A 23,002-nucleotide genomic window follows, 5' to 3' on the forward strand; every position below is an offset into this window, starting at 1 on the left:
CGACTTTCCTATCACTCTCTCCAGCTGCCTGTTTAGAAATCCATCTGCAGAGTTTCCCTTAAGAGCTTTAACAGAATTATATCTGCGAAGAGTTTCCAAAGATCCATCACCTTGAAGCACTCTGAAAAGTGTTATTATTATTCCCATTATACAGGAGTATGGAGGCACAGAGATCTGAGTTACCACCTTTCAAATGCATTCATATAATCCTGAGTTCAAAAGTATGCTGACTATCAATTTTCAGTGTTCCTATGAAACGTATAATATTTTGTTCCACAGAAAATGTATAACTCTACACACAAGGGTGTAACTGTATGTATCCTGTGCTTTCCCATCCTCTCTGGCTTGCTCATCTGCTCCCTCACGTAGGATGGGAACCTTTGCACATTGGGAACCTTTGCTCATGGTCTCCTCAAAAGGACACAAGGTATTCCTCAGCAAACCAGCAAGGAGCAAACAGTGAATAGTTCACTAGTGATGCAGGAAAAGAGCAGGTTTAGGATTGATGCTAAACAAGCAGTTTGGAGAGATGAGAAGAAAGTGGCTCTCTGTGTGTTTCAGTGTCACCTGGCATCTCTTGAGTCAGGAGTGCCTACGGGAGGCCTGAAGTGATTTCCAAACGAGTGCTGCTGTTGTCATTCCCACTTTTCTGAGCATTTTAATAACTTCTGCCTAGTGTGTTTGTGCACACTGCAGAAGTGACTCACAAGCTGGGTTTTGTTGGGGTTTTTTTTTTGCAGAAGCTATTTCTGGCAGTATTTCAATAACATGAACTAGAATCAGTGTATCCCGAAGAAAACATGGATTTTCTTCTTTTTCCCTTCTCCATTTCCATGCAGATAGTTAGAGGGATATATAAGTCCTTAAGAAGAAATTTCATTTTCATAGCACTAGAGCAATGTGATCTATTTAATATAAGACATGATGTGAGGAAATGTGAGATAATTCATCCCTAGCTACATCGTTGTCATGAAGCTGAGAATCATCTGAGCTGCTAGATGAACTTCAGGTCTAAGTGATTGTAGCATCGTCTTTGTATGTGGGAATCGAGATTGGATTGAAAAACTGCATAGACTTATGATATGTGTAGTCTAATTCCTTAAGGGATCATTTATAATGGAAAGCTAAGGGCAGGAAAAAGTCTTGGAGTGATCTCCTTTGGTAGGTTGTAAAGCCTGACCAGCCAGTTTCATTAATGTCCAAAGCACTAAGAGGGACTGTCTTTGCAGGTCAAGACTCAACTAGATTTCAAACCTATGGGAGTGAAAGAAATGTGATAGGAGGCTGTGAGGTTTATGTGGTTAGGCTGGGGAGGAGATTCAATGAGCTGAATTGAGATTTGCATTAAATCTCATTTGTAATGAGAATTGTGCCTTCCCACATGTGTAGGTGTGATTGAGTATGGTACAGGGAAAGCCAGTAAGAAAGGTAGTAGAGAAGTACTTCTGTGTTCCCATCAAAGCTTTCCAGTATAGCCACCCTGATAAAGGTGGTAGATGGGATTTAGGTTTCCTGCAGAGTTCTAAGGAATCTGTGCTTTAACATCCCTGAACTCCAGCTGAACTGATTTGCAGATGGGTGGAAGTGTGTAATTTTACTTGAGAACATGTCTAGGAGCTTTGATTATGCAACCACTCAAGGTGTTTCTTTTTATGAAAGTGCTTTTTCTCTTCTGGTCCAGTTAGTGAGGTCTATATGGGTGACCTGGTTTGAGCTCAAACTGAAGGACATCCTGAGAAAATATTTCTAACACAAATTAAATGCAGAGCTAAAAACTTGCAGTAACCCATTTGTGCATCCTCCTTCAAGTCCACGTATCCAGGTCGCACCTGTCCCATGGGCAAAGGGAAATCGGGCAGCATTTTAAAAGCCCTTCCCTTCTGTATCCTTCTGTCACTCCACACTCCACTGCCATGTTTTAAGACCTTGAAATGAGTGTTTAAAAAAGGAACCAGGGAAAAGGACTGGCCATAAATCATGCTTGGTGCTCAGTGATGTTAAAGGCAGAGCAGTAATGCATCCAGTCCTGTTCTGGATAGTTTTTTTCATGCTTTATTCATTTTTTTTTCATTTTGGACAATTCCCTACAGAATTGTTTTATAGAGTCAGTTGTTGGCTATTTGGGTCCATCAGCAATATCAAAATGCCACATCTTGGACCCATGTGCTTCTTCCATGTGGGACTTGGCATTTGAAGCCTATGTGCCTTTGGGGGGATTTATATTGTTTGCTGTTACTGGATAACTTTACTATTTGTAACCACTTAATTTGCAGTTTCTTCTCCTCAAAAGATAAATGAAATTTTATTTTTTTTCTCTTTACAGGCTGTTACCCAACTAGAGCTTTTTGGGGACATGTCCACTCCTCCTGACGTAACCTCTCCCCCAGTGAGTACTCAGGGAAACTGAACTGTGCTTTACTTTACATGATATTTTTCAGCACATTTATTGAGCACATTTACAATTCAGGTCATCAGCCATTCCAGTGGGGAGAATTTCAAACTAGTTTTTATGTTACAAGAAGATAAAAATGAAGCAAATTGAATGCAGAGTCCCTGCTTCATGATGATGGGCAAAAATATCTTCGATTTTTATTTTTCCACTATAGCGTTCAGTGTCACATATGATACAACCTGAGCTGCAGATCTGCTCCCCTGATGTTTGTCAGAGGGACATGCTTCACTGCACTCTGTCTCTCCACTGCAGTGCAGGAAGATCCAGTTACAGCTTCATACATCATGTCTCTGGTTCCACCAAGCACCTATCCCAGAACTGCTGTTAAAGGACGGAAGATGAAACAGTAAAGAGAGAGAGAGAAAGGGCTGAATGTGTTTTGAGGGCAATGAAAATTTTCTCAACATGCTTTTCTGCATCATAAAATGAAAACACAATCATTTTTCTGTAAAGCTTTTGAACCTTACATTAAGCTGTAGGGAAGTATAAATGTATTGAGAAAATTAAGGATATGTGAGGTCAGGAGCCTCAAATCTCCAAGGTATTCTGGAGCATATCTGGCACTAGATGTTCAAAGTCATGCCTGCTCATCCTTAATTTACTCAATTGGATTGGGCTTCTCCTTTAGTGTAGACCTATGTTTCTGGTCCTGTTGGTTAATTAGAAGTAATATTTATTCACTTTTCCTGCAGATTCTTCATTTACCTTAACTGTTTCTTACATTAATGCCTTGGTCACTGCCTCTCCTGATTGTCACCTAATATCTAGAATTACAAGTCTGTATGTTCTGGAGAAGGAAATTATGTCAATATTTTGCATGTGATGTATTCCAGGCAAATTTCATTTTGATTTTTCTCTTCTAATAGAAAGTCTCTCCTTTTCTTTGTTTTAATCCTGTTACCAGCAAATTCTAATGCTCTTATTTCTATTGCTTCTTTCCTTCTACATCTTTCCATTCTTTCTTTATTCTCTTTCTTTACTCCAAACCTGGATTTTTAGAGTTATGGATGATGTGGCAGCAAAGTATGTGCAGCAGAAGCTGCAGCTCATATGTCACCCTTGGATTTTATTCCTTTCTTCTTGCAGACTCCTGCTACTCCAGGTGATGCCTTTATCCCATCTTCATCCCAGTCACTTCCTGCTAGTACAGACATGTTTGGTTCTGTACCTTTCAGCACTGCTGCCGTACCCTCAGGTAAGAAATGTACTGGAATTACAGTCTTGACTCAGATTTGGTGATCAGTTTGTAACTCTGGTTTGCATTTCAGTACTTGAGGCGTTAATTTAGCACGGTGGAAGTGGGGAAGGTTTTTGAGGTCGGTGCTCCAGGGCAAGGCAAAGGAAGTCTTTAACAAACAGGGAGTACATTGGTTTGAATTTGCCCACATTTTTTAAAGCAAAAGCCAAAAAAGTCACTGGGAGTTCAGGCATAGTTCAGACATCTGGATAACATACCTGCTAGGTACAGTAGCAAGAGAGAAAAAAGCATTTTGTTTAGCTTTGGGTTTTTTGTGGAAGTGGTGAGTATCCTCTGCTGTCTCCTGTAAATAGAGGCTGAGACACAGAGAATTTGATTGCACTTCAAAAGTGTTCCACTTTGTCAAGTCCTGAGATGTCCTTTAGACTTGTGTTCCTCAAAGTGCTCAGGATTCCAAAGCTTAGTAACATTCTGCACAGACTGAGAGGTGTGTGGTTTGACTGCTGATCTCTCCCTGGATATGCTGCGAAAGTGGCACTCTCAGCTCCCCTTAGGAAAAGAAAGGAGGAGCAGGAATGCCTTGAATCATTCAATAGTGCCTTTCTAATTGGTTAACTCCTTCTCTGATGGCATCCGATCTCAGAAAGGTTACAGTGATGGTGAAGTGTTTGGGGATAATGTCAGATGAAAACTCTCACTGCTGGGATGAGGTTACAGCAGGGGCAAGATGAAAGGACATCTGGAGAATCCATCGTGGCCATTTATTGAAAAAGAAATGTATCTGAGCTACTGTTCCTTTCATCAGTCAGTAATTTGGTCTTTCAAAGTTCAGTTTCTATTTTTTTATTTTATTTTGGGCTTTTCCCTTTACAATATTGCAACCACCCTTACATTTAGGATTACAAAACAACCTAGAAATACAGTGAAGAGGAAAAGGTACAGGAGGACTCAGGAAACACTCAAATTAGAAACAACAGTTTTAAAGCTATTAAAGATGAAAGAGAAGTTACATATTGCAAAGTATTAGCAATAAATAATGAATTTAAATGTGAAACAGTGTATCTGTAAAGCACAGTACTTCTGTCAGTGGAACGTAATTATATTAGGTGATTTAATTTGTAAGATTTTTTTATAGTAGTTTTAGTTTCAGAGTATTTTTTGTTGTTGTAAATAAAAAAGCACCTGATGATGTAATTCCTACACAGTCAGCCTCTTGGTAGCTTGAGAGGAGGCTTCAGGTCTGACAGGAAGCAATTATAATTTTAGTTTTAATCTTTAATTTTCTCCCCAACTAGAGGGGTGTTATACTAGCCTAATACCTGAAGCAGTTTGTTGTTATTAGGTATTTAGTGCAGCAGAAGCTCAAGATGTTTTTGATGTTCTCAAGTAATTGGGTAATAACCACACGTGAGGGGTTTTAATTGGAATTCATCTGGGCTCTTTTTTTTCATTATTATTATTATGCAATTTGAGACACTTCCTTTGCTTTTCAGAGTCCAAATGGTTTGAACTGTAACTGTGTCAGAAGAGTTGTTCCCTTGCAAGAAGGTCACACTGTCATTAGAGAGCCCTTGAGCTGTCATGTAACATATATAGAGGTGCTTCCCTGTCCCTTAGAACCAGTTTGGCAGCTGTGCCATTGGCAGGAGTTGACTGGTGTTGGTGGGTCCCTCTCCCCAACAAAGAGTAGAAGTGAAAAGGATGAGGAACTGCAGCAGGCAGGAGGGAATCCTGAGCATCCTCTTCCTTCCCTCTGCTAGCTCTGGCTGCTCACTTTTTAGCATCCATCCCAGCCTGACTCTGTGCATCATATTCGGTCCCAGAGCTCCTTCTCCAAGGACAGGCAGAGGTAAAAGGCAGAGGGTGGGGCAGTCAGGGTTGCAAGAAGAGCCTGCAGAACTCAGTGGTGTGGAGGAGGGTTGTGCTGGAAGGGGGCGAGTTTAGGAAGTGGTTTGGGAGCTGCTGTGGTTCTGGTGAGTGGTTTGACCAAACTGACCCTGCTTTAACAGAGCACCATGGAAGGGGGCTGCCCAGTGCCCAGCTGCTGACCAGGTCCATGCACACAGGTCTTCACAGGCACAGGGGGTGCTCACTGAGGAAGAAGAGGAGAGGTTTTTGTTCAGATGAGAGGAAGGATTATTGCCGATACCCACCAGCCTGTGGTTCTGTATACGAGTATTTGCTCAGTGATGTGAATCCAACTATGTCTTTCAGTTTTCTTTTCAAGTGTGCTGAAGCTCTGGGATCACTAATGTAGCTTGCACATCTCTGATTTATTGTGCTTGTTCTGCGTGCTGTTGATAGTAATGTTAAAATCTTTCACCTCATTTCCCCCCCCCTCTTCTGCTTTCTTTATTCTTTGAAGGTTATGTTGCCATGGGAGCTGTTCTGCCCTCCTTCTGGGGACAGCAACCACTTGTTCAACAGCAGTTGGCCATGGGTGCTCAGCCTCCAGTTGCTCAGGTGATGCAGGGAGGACAGCCGATAGCGTGGGGCCAACCCGGTATTTTTCCTCCTACTCAGCAGCCGTGGCCATCTGTAGCTGGTCAGTTCCAACCAACTGCCTTCATGCCAACACAAACTGTTTTGCCTTTACAAGCAGCCATGTTTCAAGGTACCATTGCTCCTATAGCTACAGTTCCACCCACAAGTGATTCCAACAGATCGAGTCCACAGACAGACAGGCCCAGACAGAAAATGGGAAAAGAAATGTTTAAAGATTTCCAGATGGCTCAGCCTCCACCAGTGCCATCAAGAAAACCAGATCAGCCTTCCCTCAGTTGTACCTCAGAGGCCTTCTCAAGTTACTTTAATAAAGTTGGGATGGCACAGGAAGCAGATGATTGTGATGATTTTGACATCTCTCAGTTAAATTTGACTCCTGTGACTTCCACAACACCATCTACAAATTCACGTGAGTATTCCTATGCTTTCAACCATACCTTTCCTCAGATGTGACTGCTCCTCAAAGTACTTATTTCTGTTTTTTCATATAGTAAATTCCAACACAGATCCAAACTGAGAATATTTATGCATGTCCAGCTTATTAAATGTGTTCCAACCATAAAGGAAAATATCAGAGAGGAATTTCAGAGACCACGAAGATGAACAGCCCAGATAGCTGAAGTCTGAAATTTAATTTCTAAGATAGTAATATGTGTTTTGTGGTAGGGCCATGCAAGCTGTTTGGCAAATGCCTATGACATTCAGACTTACAAATGGTTTCACTCATGTCCCATGCAAACCATACTTTGCAGAAATTAGGGGATGGATATTTATTTTAATAGCTTGATGTACTGGACATGTGGGGAAATACATTGAAGAGTTTTAAAATAAAGCTTATTGTGTTCATAGCATGGAGGTGGGGGATTTTGCAGGTTGCTGAAAAGAGGAGTTCATGAGACACAGATTTACCAGGAGTCAGACAGAGACCTTCTGGTTCACTTACCTGCCAGAGGGCAGGCAACTCACACATTCTTAATGTTATGTAGTGGCATCTCCCTGGCTCCTGAAGACACAGGCCAGATGCAACCAAACTTAATTTAGAAGTTGCCAAATGAAATCAAATACATGGAGTTGATAATGACTACTATGTTCAAATTTACCTCGTACAGCTCCTCATCAGAAAATAATTTTTGAGAGTAATAAAGTTGAAGGCTATAAAGCATGAGTAAATTCTGTGCTGCTGTGTCTTTCTGAAGAAATTAACAGAATATATTCTGTTGCTGTTACCTTAATCTTTGTTTAGCTCCAACCCCTGCACCCAGACAGAGTTCTCCATCAAAATCATCAGCATCTCATACGAGTGATCCTGCTGCAGATGACCTCTTTGAAGAGGGGTTTGAAAGCCCAAGCAAAAGTGAGGAGCCAGAGGCTGTGAGTAGCAACAAGGTTTCTAAGCCTATTGTCTCTTTTTAGCTAGAAAAGACACAAGTTAATTAAATGTTGTTTTGTAGTGTCAGAAGTAACTATTCCAGTAGGGCTGGGTGGTACTTAAGGAGGGACTGCAGACAGAATTCACATCCTGCTTTGGGTTTGATAGCTGATAGCATGGCTTTTCCATTGATATGCACTAATATTGCATACAAGGAACCAAACTCAGAGTTCATATGTAAGGCTGTATATGTTAGTTGTATCTAATCCCTTTTTTAGCATACCAGCATTCACTTACTCATGGTAAGGAGGAAGTCTGAGGTAAAACAACAAACATGGTGAGGCTGCAAAGAAAGATGTGAGAGTCTGTGTGTTAAAATGATGGTTGATGTTGTCTTACACATTCTTGCATCCCAGTTGTTTGCCTAGTTACATTCCTCAATGTTCTGGCCCTCAATATGTGATTTCTTTGCCTTTATGGACCAAAGCAAGAAATGTTATCCAAGCAATGACTGTAAGTCCCAAGGTGTCTTAGGGAGGTAAGAGCCCGAGTGAGCCAAAGGCAAGAGGGAGTCTATACAACAAAAGGACCCAAAGGTACAACATAATGCAAGCTTGGACTCTTTCTGATTCACATGGTTTCACTGGCTTTCAGGGCTTTTTGCAGTTCTGGTTTGCCTGATCCAGTACCTTCTGAGGTCTGTGGCAGCTTCTGCCTGGGCTCCAGCAGGAACTGGGGAGGTTCTTTCCTGACTGCATCAGCTATAGCAAACCATTGTGGCTTTTGATAACATATCAGGGGTGAGGTCTCACTTCCTGATTTTCATGAGATAGGATGTACTTGCTATGCCCACAGCATGAAAATAACCTCGTGTTGACTTTTCACTTTCTATTGTTGAGAAAAAAAGGTGTTATGTTCTTGTATTCTAGCCTGATGGGTCTCAGGCCTCCTCCACAAGTGATCCATTTGGTGAGCCAACTGGTGATACTATAAGTCCACAGGTCGGTAGCTAGATAGCACAGGTTGGGGTAGGTATCTGTCCTTTTTTTCTCTACACCTTGAGGTGTTCACTTATTCTCCCACCAGTGCCTACCATTGCTTTCATGGATGCATGGTTTATTTTTCCCTTTCATCTTTCCGTTTGACCTCTCCATCATCCACAGTGTATTTCTCATGCTTGGTGGTTTGCATGGCTTTTGCCATTCACTAAGTGTTGCAGCTTATGCAAATATGTGTGTTTCAGCTGCCTGCATGCTTTAAAGAAATGTAGACTTATTTTACTTTGTGTTCAAATTCTAAGGGCAAATAGGGAAACTGAACCATTACTAACAATGTATTAGGCATTTTTTTTATCAAATCCACTCTGGCCTTCAGTCAGATGTAACATGTTAAATGGAATAAGACATCTTACCCATAGACATAACAATCATTAAATGAAATTATATAATGATACATGAATGTCTCTACCCTAAATCAATGCGATAATCAGTAGAAGAAGCACGTTTATTATCTGCTTGTAAAAAATATTGAAATGGGCTTGTGTATTTTTATCTCCGACTGCAAATTAAAAACATTAGAAAATTATGATCATTCATATTAGCATTGGTATACTGATGTTTTAAAAATTACTCATCAATGTAAGTCATTTAAATTCAGACAGACGGGAAAAACAATCTTTTCATCTTTTGTGTTACAGAACATGGTAGAAAATGTGGCTCCCAGTGAATGTTCTGTGATTTGTTTCAATACAGTAAATATGTTTTGCCAAAAAGACAGTGAAGCTACAAAGTTTTATGAGGGCTAAGCATTGAAGACTCTCTAGTGTTGCTATTTGAAGGATATGTTTCCTTGTCTTTTCCCTATCTGCCATTCTGCAATATTTGATATTGCCCAAATATGTGATCTGATACGGCTTCTGTGCTCCAGCACAGAGCTCCTGGAGCAAATAAATAACAGTGGTAGAACCCTTTCCATTTTTGTACAGAAATTGCACTGGGTTTATTAGACTTACCCATCCTGAGCCAAAGTAATTTGGTTTCAACTCAGAATTAATAGTTTCATTTGGAGTCAGTTTACTTTGTGCATTAAATATGATTTAAAAAAAATCTTAGAGCAACTTAGCTTTGATCCATTTGGGAAGAATAAGATTATCTCTTAATAATATGCGGTGCTGTGAGAAGGCATCTCCCCCTTCTTTAGCTTCACCGATGTAATGCTCAGCTCTTGGAGGGCTGAAGCAAAAGTAGCTTTAAGCTTTGTGTCTCATTGAGTCTAAAAATGACAGTGTAAGGATGCAGTCAAGCTGGGATGAGCTGCTCTAACAAGAGCATTTGATATTTACTCCAGTGAGAGCTGCTTCTGCCGGTGGGTGGTGCCACATAATAATTTGGCTGTGTCTTTGCTGACATCACCAGCTCTCCCAGCTTCAGACCACTCCAAGAATTCTTTCCTAGGTCAAGAAAGAGGATTTGACTTTTGTCTGAGTCCTACACTCTGGAAATCCACATACATTTGTTTATTATGGTTTATCATACTTGGGATAATTCTGAAATTCATCCTGGGGAGAGTAATGATAAAATCTCTAATTTTTTGACAGTCACAGATATAGTTAAAATCATTGCTAAACTACCATCACACACATTTACCTGCCAGGAGTTCTAGATAGAACTTGAAACAGTAGTTTAAGTCTGGTAATGCATCCTACCATGTAAGGGAGTCGAGTGAGGGACTCCTTTTGTTCTGCTTTTATGTAACACATAGCAAAATACATTCTTTTACCCATCAAGAGTATCTGGGAGCTACAAGAACAGTATAATAGCAGTGATTCCATATGGTTTTTCTGTATTTTTTGTTAATCTGCAGAGTCTTGCATCAAATATGTATAATTCTCAGGAATATATTCTGGGAAATGTTAAATAATGTTACTGATTATCATATTACAGTAATTCCTAGAAGCTTTTGGCAGGAACAGGAAGCTGAACAAAAAGAAAACCCCTATCCAGTGAAATTTCACTAATATCATTGTGGCTCTGTGCAGAACCATTCAGCAGCAGTCCGTAGGAAATCCACTTGCTAAAGCCAGCCCATCGAATTCTGAAGCCTGGTATCATCAGAGCAATGGGAAGTCTAATCTCCATGGAAAATTATCAATTCAGGACTTACTACTGAGTTGTGTATTGAGCTCTGCATTTGGAGAGAAACTTAATGGGGAGAAACATGTAGTACAAAAGAATCACAGTCTGCATAAAAGCCACTTTTGTGGCTTAGATGGGAGATTACTTCACTCTTTGGAACATGGTTTTTACCCCAGGAACAGCACAGTAACAACTTGACTGAATGGACCACTCAGGAGCACAGCATAGTATTGTGTGCAGAAATTTCAAATGTATCTGTTCCCAGCATCTCTGGAATCAGCCCATACAGTATCTTTACTTATCTCGATGTCGTCAGAATACTCACCTGCCTAGCTTTTTGCACCCTGGTCTTTCAAGGTACCACAGCAATTTGATGTCTTGATTCCTTCCGATACTTTATATTATCATTTAGTTACTATCTTCTTTTCTCCTATTGTTCCTCTCTTCCTTTGGCAATCTTCAACTTCAGCTCTCAAAATCCTAATCCTACCAGTAGCTGTTCTATAAGTCACTCTTCCACAAATAGCTATGAATTCTTAGTAGGTACATGTGACACTTTATGGGTATATTACATTTTTGTCCCTCTGTGGTTGAAGATAAGAAGCAGAGAGGCCTAACTTTCACAGGTGAAATAAGATCAACTCTTTGCAGGGTTGTTTATATAGCAAGATTTGTATTTGCTTGTTTTCCTTTTGTTTGTGCACTGCATTGAGGTTGGATAGTCTTTTTCCATAAGGGGTGAAGAGAACACTGAATGAGATGACTGCCATCTTCAACTGATTTATATTTTATCCCTACTGCTGTCTTTAGATTGTGTGTGGGGTAACTATGATGAAAGGAGAGAGAGGGAAAGAACTGGTTTTAGCTGTAATTCTACCCAATGTGTTAAACATTTCTTATTATTGACATTTTACATTAAAGCAAGAAGTTTGAACAGAGGAACAAATGCAGCTCTAGTGAGATGCTGCCCGGTTCAAAACTTGCACTGGCAATCATTCATGAGAGATTCTCAAGAAACCTTCAAAACATTTGTGGCTAAAGCATATCTTCCTGAAAAAATTGTTTAGTTGTTCTGTGAAATGTGTGCAGACAATTATAAGCCCTCAAAATATGTCACACCCTTCACAATGCTATCAGCACTGTCAGGAGAGCAACAGTTCATTAGAATATTTGTCTATCAGCTTTTGGTGGTACTTCAGTGGCCTGCTGCCATCATCTATCTTTGAGCAAATGCCATTCTTAGTGATAAATGTTCCTAATAATCTTAGTCAGCTCCTGGATGGACTGCTATAATTCTTTTATTTGGGCTGGTTTTAGGAAGTTGAGAGAAAACAGAAAATTATGGACAAAGCACTGGCTTATCTGGGAGTTTAGTGATCTTCAGGAGGCATATCAAGCTGACTCTTCATCCTCCTCTTCCTTCTGCCCCTTTTCTATTGCACCAGGATTTGGAATGGGCTCCACATATTAAAGCCTGTATTTGCAAGACCTCTTCCTATCATTCACCTGGCTCAGTAGGAACTGTATAGAGTCCAACAAGGAATTCATAATGATTATAGGTGACCTGTTCTTGGTAGGCTCTAGAACTGTCATTCTCAAACTGAAGACACAGCACTGGGCAGGGCTGTGCTCCTGAGAGAAGTAGTGTTATGTCTTTGGAAAGGGATCACAGTTTGGGAAGTATTGTTTCATTCCAGAGAAATCCTAAAATTGATATTTCAAGTCTCATACTCAGTTGTTCATCACTGTATTTCCCAGGGAATCTGAAGGGCCATGAGCAGAGAAATTCAGGCTGCTTTGTGAACGGGGCCATCCTACAGAATTGCCTCCATCTCCACTGCTACAGTCCGCTCCAAGTTGTTAGTTTTCATCTGACCAGCTTATACACAGGCTTCTCACTTATTCCAGTGTTATCAAGCCCACCTGAAGTAGCCATGTGCCCTTCCATTCCTCCAGCTTTTTCCTCCAAACAAGAGAAAACATACTGTGTAGCTTGTGTAGAGCCACAGTCCTTGCTGACTGTCATCCCAGCAGTTCAATTTGGGGATGAGCTCTCCTCACTTTATCTGTAATGAGGTCATTTAAAAGTTCCCTGTCTTCTGCACAACTGATTTTAAAAATCTACTTGTGATATTTTAGTATCTTCGAGACTTCTGAACAACTGGAACTGGCCATTAGGTTCAGAAGTTTTGAAGGAGAATTGGCAGATATGTAGATGGGAAGTAGAATTGTGTAGCTACTGTTTTGTTAGGAAAGGAGCCCAGAAATAATCAGCATGTTTCATGGCTGCAGTTCAGTTTTATAATGGGACCAAGATGGAGCAGGTTCATATTTCTGAGTTGTTGTCATTGCTTTTTTCATTTTGTGGATGTACAGCATCCATCTTGATACTAAAATGACAGAAACTTTTAAAATTATAGTAATTAAACTGGATATTTGAAACTAGGAAATATTCCTAGGTAGGTTTATAATAAGAACAGAGGCATTCTCCAGTCATAATCCTGAACTAGAAGGTTGGTATATTTATGCTGCTAATAGAGGTTAGCTGTAAGAAAACCCCTAAATATTAAAAATTAATAATAAGTAATAAATAAAAACTGGCTGTTAATGGGCCAATAGGAATGACCTGTCTTATCACCAAAAATCTTTAATTTGATCCCCGCTTGCCAACTTTACTATGTCCTATTTTGCTGAGTCAGCATGCAATAAACAGTGAAGACGCATCACACTCCCACCCCCTTCACTTGCATCCCCAGCACAAGATGCTCATTTTGTCTGGCTCTCCAGCACTCTTATTTCATGAAACTCTTATCATTTGAGCCTGCCCTTTCTGATCAGTCAACCAGGAGTAAAACTGGCACTGAGAATCTGTTGTAAAGGGCAAGGAAATCTATGCAGGCCTCACCTCTTCAATTGAGTACATCTTGCCTGAAGCTCTGCACGTAGCAGGGTGTCTCAAAGTGATGAAAGGGCTGCCACGGTAAAAATAGTCTCTTCCTAACCCAGTCTCGTGTTATGTTTTGTGAGTGAGTTCACCTCTGCAAGCCTAAGTAGGTTCTGAGTCTTTCAGGAGATGTTCTCCAGTGATTAGTTCTGCTGGGGAGCAGATGTTAATATCTTTAAATTGGATGCAAATTTACTTCTAGTATTTACATAATGTTATTCAAAAGCATTAGCGACCTTGTTGCCTCATGCAGTAGTGTGCTACACCAGAAATACTTACAGTTTGCTGCAGTCTTGTCCCCCTTAAAATAAGAATAAACTGATTTGCAGCATGAACTATCTCTAGAATACAGCAGCAAAAAAAGGGTGCTTCCAGTTGTCATCTTGGTTTCTCCCTGTAGATTGATGAAAGCACATCACCAGTGCTTCTGGGCCAGTTCAGAAAGGAAAATACTTCGAGATTCAAGGGGTTTATGTGAATTAGCAGCTTTGTTTGCTATATTATTTGTTTGTCTCTTTTTGTTCTGACAAAGACCAATTCTTTCCTTTCCTTCCCTCCGAGTCTGTTCCTAATGCAGTGGTAGAAGTAGAAAGCAGAAAACATTGCTGAGATGGTTCTGATACTGTGAGAAGATTTATGCTCACCTGCCTTTTCATAACAAGCCTGTGACTTTTGCATGGAGTGTGTACAGAAAGGAGGTGTATTTCTGATTTCAAGACCCTCCAAAACAGTGCCCAGCACTGTGAGAGAAACTACTCATGAAGTTAACAGCACTCAACTCTCCTTTTGCCTCTTTTCTGTCCCTTTCTGCTCTCTTTTACCCTTTTGAGTACCCTGTCAATACTTTACAGATACCATTTGCAATGTTGGGCTACAGGCACGATGTGCTGCTTGAATTAGCTCAAAATAATATTAGAAAACAAATCTCAGACATTGACACAAAAACTTTGGCTGGGAAGATTGCACACAATTACTGCAATTAATTTCTCATTTAGGCATCTGAAGGGGGAAATCAACTGAAAGGAAGACATAAGAACACACTTTTCATGCAAAATGCCCTGGTCTAAATGTAAAGGCTGCCTCATGTGCGATGTAAAGTGCTGATGACCGATGATGAGCTCCTCCTCCTCCTCTTCCAAGGGTGTCAAGTTCAGTGGCACCTTAGGACACTTGTTACTTAAGCACATCTGCATATCTTAAGGATATTTGAGGACAGCTCTAACAAGCAGGCTTGACATTTTGAAAAGCTCTTTTTTTCCCTGAAGGCATTTGGAAAACTGACATCTTTTGTTCCAAAGGGGTGTTCTCCCTCCCTCTCCTTTTCTTCTCCTCCTTCTTTTCACTTCACTTTGCAATCACCTCAGGTTCAGCAACTGCCTGAAGAATGGCCTGGTGTGTGTCAGGTTCACACATTAATTAGTACAGATTTTCTCTGAACTAGCTGTGATAGATCATTCTGGCAGCTTCATGTCTGTGGTACGTGAAAATTGGCACAGGTAGACTTAACACACAGTATGTGAAATGCAGTTATTTGCTCTCAGTCATCTCTTCTGATTACCTTTGGTTTTTCAAGGTCACAAAATATATTTGCTTCTTGCTCGGGATAATTTCAGAAGCCTTTATTTAATCATTCCAGAGGATTTCTCTCATCCTCTCATAATGCTTGTAGTGTACTCAAGGGCTTCATGTAGGTAGGAGATAGGGAAACAGGGTCCCTGCACGGTCCAGAAATGTAGTAATTTCAGAGAATAAGAGACAACTTTTCTTGGCATGGAGGAAACAGGTCATATTTTGGATTTGTTGTGTTTGCTCCTCATTCAACACAAGCTGCACAGTGAAGCAGGAGGGGGCACTGGGGCAGGACACTGGCCAGGTACCCTGGGCACAGAGTACATACAGCCCTATGAATCCCCCTTTGGGCTGTTTTTCCCATCCTCAGCATTTGTATAAGCAGTGATTAAAATCCTGTGCCATCCCCTGGCAGACATGTCTCTGCTCTGCAGTGCCCATGATTTGCCAGCCTTCAGAGGTTTTTTTGCTCAAAGTCAGCTCCTGCTAATGCTGCTGTAACACAAGTTGATTCTAACTTGGTTAAATTCAACGTCGTGGCGTGGTATTTGAATATTTATCAAGCTGTGGAGAGTTAATGCAGTATGGCATTAATTAGCCTTTCTGCCTGTCTTGTTCTTTTTTTAGATGTCATTCTTAGTTTAATAAATTACTTTCTGGAAATGAAGTAGAATGGATTCCAGGGTCCATGGGTGATTTGCTTCCCACTGCAGCCAAGATGAACATAGGATTAAGCACAGGGTGTCAGCTATGAAGCAACGCTGAAGAACATGGCAGCTTTTCCCCCTCCCCATCCAGGAAATTCCCCAGAAAGTATCCGTTAGCAAATTGACACACTGTCCTCCTGGCTTTAATGATTGTACTAATAGTTCTACAGATTCCTAATCAAACTGAGCTGGGCTAGTGTTCCTCGTTCTTCATAGGCAACTCATGTTGTTATTTTAAATCCCATCACAGCTTCATTAGCTCAGCTTTCCGCAGCGGTTTCTGTTTGCAAGTGGTTTTCTCCCTGAGTTGTGTAAAACCCACAGGTTTGTTCTGCTGTTGTGCTGCTGGGGGGGTGGTGTCTTAGCCTGGGATGAGTAACTCCCTTTTATGCTGGCTACACTTCTGGTCTCTAAACTTCCAAGCATCCAGTCAGATAAATTATCATTTACTTTCTTCATATGTCTATGCCCAGCAGTGAAAATCAGTGCATGGCCAGTGCTGGAAGTGGAAATTGATAGTAAGCATTCATTTTCTGAAATAATGTCCTGTTTGCTTCACAATTTACCCTGAGTACCCTGATCACTCAAGGCAGCACAGAAAGCAAACACTTCCTTTGGGTTTTGACTGACAAAGTGTTGCTGTTCTCAAGCAGATGTTCTTAAAATGTTCTAAAAATGCTGTCTGGAGACATCTCCGCTTATTTTATTTTTGTTATCCCCAGGAAGCAGAACCTCTCTACGCCCAGATTAACAGACCTAAGAAATAGCATTGTTACAGTCTTGTGGTGCTCCAAGACTCAAACGAAACCCAACAACCTGGCAGGCCTTTGGCTTTCATGCTTTTTTCCAATTGATTTTGTCTGACAAGGAGAGAGATTGCCCTTCTGGACTGGCTCTTCGAGTGTTCCTGATGTGGGTTTTTTTGGCAACCAATGGCAGATTCCTATGGCAGCACAAAATAAAAACTCTCCCTGCTTATCATACCACGAGTCCAGCCCCGTCCCCACAAGTGGTGGGTATCCAGACTAGGAAATCTTACTCCTCGGTCTTCTTTTAAAGATTTGTTGTCTTCTGTGTGCCACATATTGAGTAATAGACATTCCTTTTTCTTTTGAGCAAAAAGCAGAGTCTGTATGTAGCAGTGGCATTATCATTCAACAGCCTTTGGGGCACAAGTCGGCACTTTTTATGTCACGGTGACATGTTTTTCATCATCATTTACATCAGGCTGATCCTGACCCATTTTTTTCCCTATGTAGACATATTTAAATAACAACAACAAAAAATACTGGTGGTGTCATTTTTTTTTTTATTTTATTTTATTTCTTATTCTGTAGTTTTGTATGAGTGACAGATCTAACAGCAGAACGCCTCCTGCGGAAATGATTCCCAACTTGAAACCACAGAATGAAACTTGGTTGTTTATCCATCCTGACTGAAATGTTGCCAAATGGACCTTTAAGTTCTAGCACATCATGAGGAAGAAATGCTGCTTTCTGTTGGAATACTCATGTTGTGGGTAGAGAAAGGACCTGGAGTCCCACTGAGGAAAGACAAAAGAGTCAGTATTTCCTAGGAAACTCTAAACAAAGTACAGAAAAGGAATATTTTTATTTCTTCAGTATCTTGCTGCTGTAATGCTATGCAGACAAGTGTTTTCTTCTCTGTGTGCCATTTTTGATGAAAAAAAATCATTTGCCAAATAATACTGGTATGCTTCTGGTTTAAGAGTTTGGCTGAAGCGGACTTTACAAATGGGACAAGGACGGCATGGATTTTGGAATAACAAACTGATTCTGTGATCAAATTGTTCATCTTTATCACTTTTTGTACATCAGAAAAATCAAATGGGATTTTTATTTTATAACTTGAAAAAAAAATCTTACTGTTAAACTCTTTAAATGTTTAAGGGGAAATGGCTTTAAGGAGTTTGAATGAAAATTGCCAGTTTTTTTGTAAATATAAATGTTATGAAAATTCTTTTACTAATGCCATTACACAGTAGAGAAGGTAGCAAGTTGCAGTGCTTGGGAGGGGTGGCAAACCCAATTTGTGGTTCTCACATCACATATGTTTTTTCACATGCTTACAATAATGGGCTGAAGCTCAAGTGCATTTGCCAAAAGCAGTCAGCTTGTCAACGACTAGTAAAATTAATGGGAACACTTGATTTTATGGTCTAGCGTTATCACACGGACATATTCCACTTACAAGAGCTCACATTACATAAACATTCCTTTGAACCTCTGCATAGAAGTCATCAAACTGTTTACACGCAGAACAAAAGAATTTAAAACTTCCTTTTTTTACATTTATGAAACAAAAGTACAGTGTTTGGGTTCATATGTTTAGCACATGATTTTCATAAAGAATCTATATATTTTTGCCCTACAGAGAATTGTTATACAGGTCAAATGTGTTTTCCTGATGTTCCTATGCAGTTACAGTATATTGAATTTAGTGGTTTAACACTAAAAAGACAAAAAAAGAAGAAAAAAAAACAAAAAAAAAAAAGTAGAAAAAGGAAAAAAGGTTAAAGAAATCAAATGATTAATCAGTTTTTAGGGTTATTGTGCAGATTTTGTTTTTAAATTGGCACATTAGGATTTACATTTTTTGTCATGATTAAAATAGGCCTGGAGTTATAAATGTTTTACTTTCTTTCATCTCTGTTAAAAGCTAAAAATGGTTTAGAAGACAGAATAACTGGGGTGGCAACTGTTGGTATGTGCAAAAAAATCTCACGACATGATTCCAGTCTTTTATTTTGAATTAGAGAAATTAGAGAAATGTGCGTTACGGAATGTATGTGAATGAAAAATTAACTGTGAATAGACCTAATGAACCTGCAGAGAAGAGAACTTTTATCCTCATTCACGGTCATCTGATGCTTCTTCCTTAGTCATGTGCAAACAGCTTTGTAGCAAATCTTATTTTCCCACCTGAAGAAATATCAAGTTTTCTAACTGGAAAAGATATTTAAAAATTGGCAGATTGAGTGTTTCAGGATCAAAAGCAGAGGTAAAAGTGTTTCTAAAGGACATTTCTGTAAGAATATTTTCATAGTTTGCACAGTGGTGCTACTTTCTTCCTCAGTGGTTTTTTTGGGTTTTGTCCTACACGTGGAACCTCAAAGACAGTTTTGGTTCATCATAGACATTTGAGGTTTAGTACTGTCAGTGCATTTCCAGTTATGGGGTAAAACGTTGAAAGAAGAGATTTATGTCTCAGAGGATCCATTGACATCATATTTATAGGAAGCGGATCATTAACGAATAGGTGCCGAGGGAATGAGGCTGGAATTTTAGTGTCTCCTGAGAGACGGCTGGACCATCACCACGGACCTTTGTCTTACCTTTACCAATGCTCATAAATAAAAAACAGTTCCAGGTTGTCTTGTCATATGATCGTCCTTGTCATGGTTGAGATGCTGAGTCGAGAGGGCTGGAGGGCCTCTGCACTGTACCAGTATTGTAGATAACTGAAACATCCAGCTTGTGCAATTGTTTAATCCCTCATCCTTCACTAGCACTAAATTCGTCACTTTAAATTTAAAAACCAGGGAATCCCACCAGCCATCCTGTAATCATCCCCCGTAGGTTCTTGATCTTTACCTGTCATGAAAAGATATTTTGATAGATCGTAGTCATCCAAGTGTCTGATGAAACCTTTCATCTAATAACGTACTGGGCACCTTCTTTGCAAAGATGTTTACTCCGTGGTTTTCATTCATTTTTATTTCTGCATTCTGACACTTATTTTTTTAATAAAGATGAGAAAGATAAAATGACTGTTGCAGTACATTTCTAAACCTACTTTAACTTTACCTCAGATAATGACCATTTGTTAACATATACGGACACATTATTTTTAACTTTATGTATAACGCATTCAACAACAATGAAAGAAACCAACAAATTTTTAGAAATTTTCCATTAATTTCTGTAACACACCATGTAATACTGTTATGAATAAAAACATTAAAAAAGGTGTCATTTTAGTAAGTTTGTTTCATAGCTTTTGCTCTTCTGGGATAATTCTGCCATTCTTACAGTGTGGTGTTGGTGTTTGGCATGGACAGTATTTTTGACAGTAGAAGTATCTGGGAAAGGAGAAAATCCTCGATTTGGGGAATAACTATCTTAAACACTAAGTGTTGCTTATCTTGCAGATACGTAATTTGCTGATTTTAATTGCTGCCTCCACATTTTCAGCCTCTTTTTGGGTGTTTTAGGATGAGCATTCCAAACCGGTAGGTATTTTTATCACCTCTTGCAAAATTACACATTCGTGGGACAGGCCACATTGTTTGATGCTCCCAAAGCTGGTGTACCTTTGTGGCATGAGAAGCTGAAATTTATTTTGGTCACATTTTTCATTCAAGTAAGATTTGAAATTAAAACTGTGCATTTAAACATGACAATTTTGAAACCAGAACCCCCCCCAAAATTTCCAGTAATATGCACAGAACTGAAAGCAAAGCCTTGATCCAGTACCACATGGTAATTATACCACCTTCTGTATCAGTGGGACCTTTCTGCTCCTTGGGGCAATGTGTAGGGTTCGCTGGTGTGAAACTCTCAGTGCCACATGCAAAATAATAATGTTTGATATTCAGAGGTACCAAGTACTGGATCTTTCGGTTGAGAAGGAATAGTACCATTCTTTGCCAAGAGGGTAATGCAATAAAGGTAATAAGGGTAAGAAATACATGTTTATATACAGGAAGAGAGAGAGATGTGAATGTGTGCACATGTACTTTACTGTATTTCTACTTTTTGATGTCTTATCCACCAGAAATGCCCAGTAGGTCGTGCTGAAATATTGATTGCCTTTGTCAATGAGGATTGTTGAAATACTTGGATCCCACCTAAGAATAAAGGTCATTCTGTTGTGATGAAAGTACACCAGCATTAATGTCATTTTGATTTGTATGTGGGCTAACTGTGTTCAGATGTCCTTGGGAGGAAGAACATGATCTCTGGTTCTCAATAAGCTACAAATAATTAACTTACATTGAAAAAAGACATAGCTAAGCATGTATTTAAATGAAAATGCATTTTTACAATACAGGCCAAATCTACTCTTGTTGATATTCTTCTGGTACTCTCACTGTGAAGATGGTTGAAAAATCAGAAAAGTTGGCTTATGTTGCACAGTTGCTATGTAAAGTCGGTTTAAAAATTCAGAAGGAGCAGGTTTGAGATCTAATCTGGCAGTGGTGAGGAATCTTGAAGTAGAAAGGACTACAACACGCTGGCTGTGTGTTGGCATTGTTCAGAAGGGGAAAAAAGTCTGATTCTTTCTGTGCTGTGTTTGTGTACTGTATTACATTAATACTGCTGTAACTTAAGCACACTAGGAGTCTGTAGATTGTATATGAGAGTATCCAACTCAGACATGCTTAGTTCAAGAAATGGTCCCAATTTAACTAATGCTAATTAAGGCCATGATCTCCTGCAGTAATGAGAATTTATTTAGCAAACAGTTTGCAGAATCAGCCTGCGGTTTTACAGAAGTGAGAACGCTGACAGATCTCTCTTTTCCCTGTCAGTGACTTCTGGGAAAGCAATTGATTGTATAGACTGAGAATATGCAATTTTAACTCCCTTACGTTGGATTAAAGGCAATGTTTTATGTGCTTTAATCACTAGTCAGTGACAGTTGCTGCAGCAGGGAAGTTAACCTCTTTCTGGCTGTTTGTAGGTTGTGATATGTTTTTCATGCAACGTTTCCTTTTTTCTTTTCTTTGCTTTCTAAAGAACTCCTTTCAAGTTCATATTTTTTACTTTTTTGGCAAATGCTCTTCTCAGTCAGAAGAGTATCACGTCAAAGAAATGAAAGGGGATATCTGTTGGCAGTTTTCTACAGAGATTTGAGTCCGTTCTCTACAATTACCTCTCTAAGCCAGCGTGGAATGCACACAGTGGTGAGTGAACAAAGGGAAAAAGTCCACATGACCACCAGAAAATGGAGGCACTGCTCCTGGCTTCTAGTTCTGCTCCTGTTATGTGCCATCAGTGGGACTCATCTCCCGTTCCTGGCTGTACTCTGATGATACTACTGCAAAAGTTATGATTTTTAAGAGTGTTTCAGTCGACTCTCTTGTGACAAGGTCTTATACTGATTTGTTTTTTAGGATCAGCCCGGTTCAAAACCTTTATTTTGTTGTTTTTAAATACCTGAGGTAAAGCTGGCATGGGGAAGAATAAAGGGCTGGTTTTTTCTTGCTGTCTGAAAGTGTGGGGAAACTGAATTATACATTTCAGCATGACAGTGAGGAATATGGGGAGATACCCTGATAGGATTTCCTGAGTACCTGTGACATTGCCTGTCTCTTTCTAAAATTATTCTACTGGAGGCAGGAAATATCAGGTCTATTAGTGAAACAGCTCTCTGGCTATTAGTTTTTAGAGCTTTAAATAGTCTTATCTCAATGGATGTGTTTGCCCTGTGGCTCATCTATCACCCTAAAATGTTTTATCAGCACCTGAAAAATCTCAATGAGAAGAATAGCCTCAGATGTTGCCCATTCAAGGGGCTTTCAGATACAGAATGTATTTTTTTAAAAAAGGCCTTTTAAGATCTGATACTGTTTGCTGGCTTTTCAGCCCTATTTCATTGCTCCTGTAGCACCACTTCTATCAATACTTCTCACCAGCAAAGAAAGGAAATCACAATAGATTAAAAGAAAATCAGGTTAACAGGCAGCAATCATTGTCCATTCAGCCTCAGACATTTGTGAAAATAAAGGATTAGGAAGAATTATTACCAGGTACTAGCTGTGAAAAAGCCTTTTCTGGCATCTTTGTCTTCTTTAACAGTCATTAGAGGTCTAAGAGCGGCTCTCAGTTGCAGAAGCCAGCTGTATTTGAAATCAGCAGAAGTTATGGTGCTGTGATATGTTGCATTTTTTGTAAATTTTGTACTATTTGACATACTCAGATTACGAGTGTCTTGTTTTTATCTTTTAAAAATGCTGTTTCTAGTTTGAAAATGAGTTTGTGTGTGTGTTATCTTGAGGTCTAATGGAGAGGAGATGGAGACAAGGGATGGGGCATCGCGGGGTTATCTTTCTTTGTATACTCAGTTCCCTATCTTACCATCTTCACAAGACCTTAGAG

General features: G+C 39.7%; 1 protein-coding gene across 9 annotated transcripts in view; it reads left to right on the plus strand.

The window, feature by feature from the left end:
* DAB1 (DAB adaptor protein 1) overlaps positions 1 to 19,665 on the plus strand; it is a 433,753-nt gene extending 414,088 nt beyond the window's left edge. For 8 of the 9 annotated variants that reach the window (XM_018072295.2, XM_018072293.2, XM_018072299.2 and 5 more), the window contains 6 exons: positions 2,324 to 2,386; positions 3,539 to 3,647; positions 6,016 to 6,564; positions 7,399 to 7,526; positions 8,454 to 8,552; positions 16,601 to 19,665. In XM_018072295.2, the coding sequence (XP_017927784.1) occupies positions 2,324 to 2,386; positions 3,539 to 3,647; positions 6,016 to 6,564; positions 7,399 to 7,526; positions 8,454 to 8,537 (933 nt within the window). In that variant the 3' untranslated portion in view covers positions 8,538 to 8,552; positions 16,601 to 19,665. The remainder of the gene's footprint in view (positions 1 to 2,323; positions 2,387 to 3,538; positions 3,648 to 6,015; positions 6,565 to 7,398; positions 7,527 to 8,453; positions 8,553 to 16,600) is intronic. The other variant, XM_018072298.2, reaches the window with a different exon arrangement.
* The last annotated feature ends 3,337 nt before the right edge of the window (positions 19,666 to 23,002 follow it).

Source organism: Manacus vitellinus, unplaced genomic scaffold (assembly GCF_001715985.3).
Source record: "Manacus vitellinus isolate BGI_N305 unplaced genomic scaffold, ASM171598v3 scaffold_21_pilon, whole genome shotgun sequence".
In the NCBI taxonomy this organism is placed as follows: domain Eukaryota; kingdom Metazoa; phylum Chordata; class Aves; order Passeriformes; family Pipridae; genus Manacus; species Manacus vitellinus.